The 3,730-nt window shown below is 33.1% G+C and overlaps 1 protein-coding gene across 1 annotated transcript; it reads left to right on the plus strand.

Annotated features, from left to right (window-relative positions):
• The first annotated feature begins 1,148 nt into the window (after positions 1 to 1,148).
• LOC106321214 (probable L-gulonolactone oxidase 1) lies at positions 1,149 to 3,703 on the plus strand. Its single transcript, XM_013759527.1, has 4 exons — positions 1,149 to 1,715; positions 2,849 to 3,104; positions 3,199 to 3,235; positions 3,529 to 3,703. The coding sequence occupies exons 1-4, from the start codon at positions 1,149 to 1,151 to the stop codon at positions 3,656 to 3,658; spliced, it is 990 nt and encodes a 329-aa protein (XP_013614981.1). The 3' UTR covers positions 3,659 to 3,703.
• Positions 3,704 to 3,730: the final 27 nt, after the last annotated feature.

The following is a 3,730-nucleotide window of genomic DNA, read 5'->3' on the forward strand; positions in this document are numbered from 1 at the left end:
GCGGATAATAATCCCTCAAATAGATTTTTGTTACACGCTTTTCAGTTATATTATAACATCCCTGAATAATTTTTCTTCTTCCGTCCAGGAATTTTTTTCTTCCATATTTCTATTTTTGTTGGACATTCTTCCTAGCAAACATTCTATATTTTTTATTTGACATCTAATTTATTCGAGGGAAGTTGGGAATATTGTCAGGAGTTAAAGGGATGGGCAATATAGCACATGATAAATAAATACATAATTGATCGTCTCATCTAGAGACATCCATAATGTGGGCACCTATTTCTCAATTCCCATGTGTCTCTCAGGCTACCTTTTTTTTTCACATCTTTATTGATGGTTAGATATGTGGTTATTAATTACAAAATATTCCTATCTATCCCAATCTAACGACCGTAGTTATGAACTTATAATTTTGAGTCCAGCTAATAAGTATTGGACTACGCTGATTTACTTGAATAACCCGAAAGTGTAGGCCAGTTGGTAACAGCCTAATTAATGACTTTAAAGAAAAATCTACAAATATTGATCCACATACGGCCCTCGCTAGTTTCCATGTATGGTTTATTGTATGGTGTGAAATGGGTGATGAACTGAGATGTTTAGGGTAAGTTGTAGCCTATTACGACAAACTATCGAAGCCTGTATCATACCGGTCCACCAAAGACTACTAATTTTCTATAACTTGTCGTTTTTAATAGGGTTTCAGATGAGAAGTTTCTGCTAAGTTAAATCTCATAATATCATTGTCAGAAGAGTAACTATGTGATGGTAGGGTGTAACTACCCCCATCAAAGCCCCAGTTTAAAACAGTTGAGTCTATTTTCCATACAAAAGTTTGTCTTTTTCTTTGCAACATTATATTGACATCTTGTGATGCTACATAATATAGGGTCCCAATACTTTATACCCACAAAAGCTCAAATTATACTGGTTGCTAGATAGTAATAATATATATTTAATGATGGGACAATGCGATGATATTTGGAGACTATAAATGAAGCGATGATCAAATATTTCACTTAAATTTCGTTTTGAAACTGCCTTACAAAATGATAGTTTGGCTAAGTGTGATTTTTTGTTTATTCACATTCGCTTCCTCAACTTCATCGGATGATCCGGTAAAGTGTGAGTTCGGAAACACAATGTGCACGGTTACGAATTCTTACGGAGCCTTTCCCGACCGCTCTATATGCGAAGCGGCCAAGGTGGAGTACCCGAAGACCGAGGCTGAACTCGTCTCTGCGGTAGCTGCAGCCACTAGAGCCGGCCGAAAAATGCGGGTCGTTTCTCGGTACTCACACAGCATACCCAAGCTCGTTTGCACTGACGGCAAAGACGGGATTCTCATAAGCACCAAGTTTCTAAACAACGTGGTGCGAGCAGACCGGGAAGCCAAGACTTTGACGGTTGAAAGCGGCGTGACACTAAGACAGCTGATCGGAGAAGCGGCTAAGCTGGAGCTGGCTTTACCATATGCACCGTATTGGTGGGGACTTACGGTTGGAGGAATAATGGGGACAGGTGCTCACGGAAGTTCGCTTTGGGGTAAAGGAAGTGCGGTTCATGATTACGTGACCGAGATAAGAATTGTGAGTCCCGGTTCGGTTTCCGATGGTTATGTGAAGGTTCGTGTTCTTAGTGAGACGGTGAATCCTGAAGAGTTCAGAGCAGCCAAAGTTTCTTTAGGCGTTCTTGGTGTTATCTCCCAGGTACATATACTCTCTTTGGACAAGTCAATTTTTACTTGTCGAGTTCATGTTACGAAGTTGATTACATAGAATTGTTTTGATAAATAAATTTATTATGATCAATTATTATTATTATTATTATTATTATTATTTACTTAATAACATAATTAACTTTAGTAGATAATAAAATAAAAAATATCCAATTTTTAATAAAAATAAAAATTATAATTCGTTTTTACAAGTTGCATTCATGTTAAGTTTTACAAATCTAATAATAGAAACATTACTAAAGAATTAGATTAATAATTAGTTCTATTTACTAAATATTAAAGTTAGCAATGTAATCAATTTTACATGATATATATAACTTTATTTAAAACTATTATTTTTAAAATAATTGATTTATAATCAAAACTAAATAAATATATTACTAAATATTTTATAATCAACAACTTTATTTGTGTTTTTATTTTATTAAAATGAAAAATATTACATAGAAAATTATTAGAAAATAATAAGAAAATATTTAGCATATATTTATACTATGCATATATTTTCGATCAAGAACTAAAAATAATTTATCTTACTTATTTGTATACATATATATTATAGAACGTCTTAAATAGTCTAAGTAAGTGAAAGTGGAATATTAACTAATTATTATTATTATTTATTTATTTTTTTTTTTTTGAATATTTATGTATGTGATGAGTTACCAAAATATTATTGGTTATGTTTGCTAATGCAACTCCAAATCTATTCACACGTTATTTCTTGTTTTCTCTTTTCTCTAAAACAACACACATAAAAAACTATACAATTTTATTAATTTTCTTACAAATCTATGAAGATGAAACAAATCAAATGCAATTAAAATAATAATCTGGTTTAAACCTATTTAAACACAAATTATGGTTCAATTTGAAGAATATGTACTATAAAATATACCTAAAATGAATAACTGAGCCGTCTTAATTAGCATACTTCATATTAGATGTTTAACTACAATAACATTGTAATGATATTTAACATACTATTTACCTATATACATATAAATTCCAAAACAATTCAAAACTCATAAACCAATAAAATCAAAACGTTAATATTTGGTTATTTTGTGAATATCAATCACCTAGTTTTTGAAATGTTTGAAGGTAACTTTCGAATTGCAACCAATGTTCAAGAGATCGTTAACTTATGTTATGAGAAAAGATTGGGATTTTGGAGATCAAGCCGTGACTTTTGGGGAAAAGCACGAGTTTGCAGATTTCATATGGTTACCGAGCCAAGGCAAAGTGGTGTATAGAATGGACGATAGAGTTCCCTTCAAAACTTCTGGCGATGGCTTGTTCGATTTTTTCCCATTCCGTCCGCAACTCTCCACAGCCTTAGCCGTCAACAGATTAGTAGGTTGATTCTTTATTGTTCAAGATATCTAACATTATCATATATCTTTTGCACATTTATAATGTTTCTTCTATATATTTGCTTTCATTGTATGCAGAGGAGAGTGAAGAGGCATCTGCAGATGCAAACAGGAGGTGTGTTAGAACAGAGGAAACATCTTCATTTTTGTTTTCAATCTCATATGGTGTGACTAACAATGGTAATTTATTGACTTGCTTATACATCTAAGATTCTTTGCATACAAAATTGACTAGATTTTTATCAAATTTTTTTTTTTTAGAACAAATAAACTAAACTTTTATCAATATTTCACTTATAATTTCTACCACAGGTGATATATGGTGTTTTTCACATCATTGTATAGGTGTTTTCGTATTGATTCGAGTCCTTAATCCGTGTCAGTCTAGTCCTTTTTGATCTTTTACAGGTCTGGAGGTGGTAGAAGAGTGAAGAGAGGGTGCTTGAAGAGAAGCTGTCCTTTTGGAGCATTCCTGCGAAGAACACTCAAGGCGAACAGTCCCGAGACTATTCTCAAGCGGAACAAGCAGACGGAGTGATCCCGAGGTTGTTCCCGACAAATAAGGAAGCTCCTATTTCGGGAATTAAAGCCCTGTTGCCCTAATATCTTT

This window comes from Brassica oleracea, unplaced genomic scaffold (assembly GCF_000695525.1).
Source record: "Brassica oleracea var. oleracea cultivar TO1000 unplaced genomic scaffold, BOL UnpScaffold01316, whole genome shotgun sequence".
NCBI lineage: Eukaryota > Viridiplantae > Streptophyta > Magnoliopsida > Brassicales > Brassicaceae > Brassica > Brassica oleracea.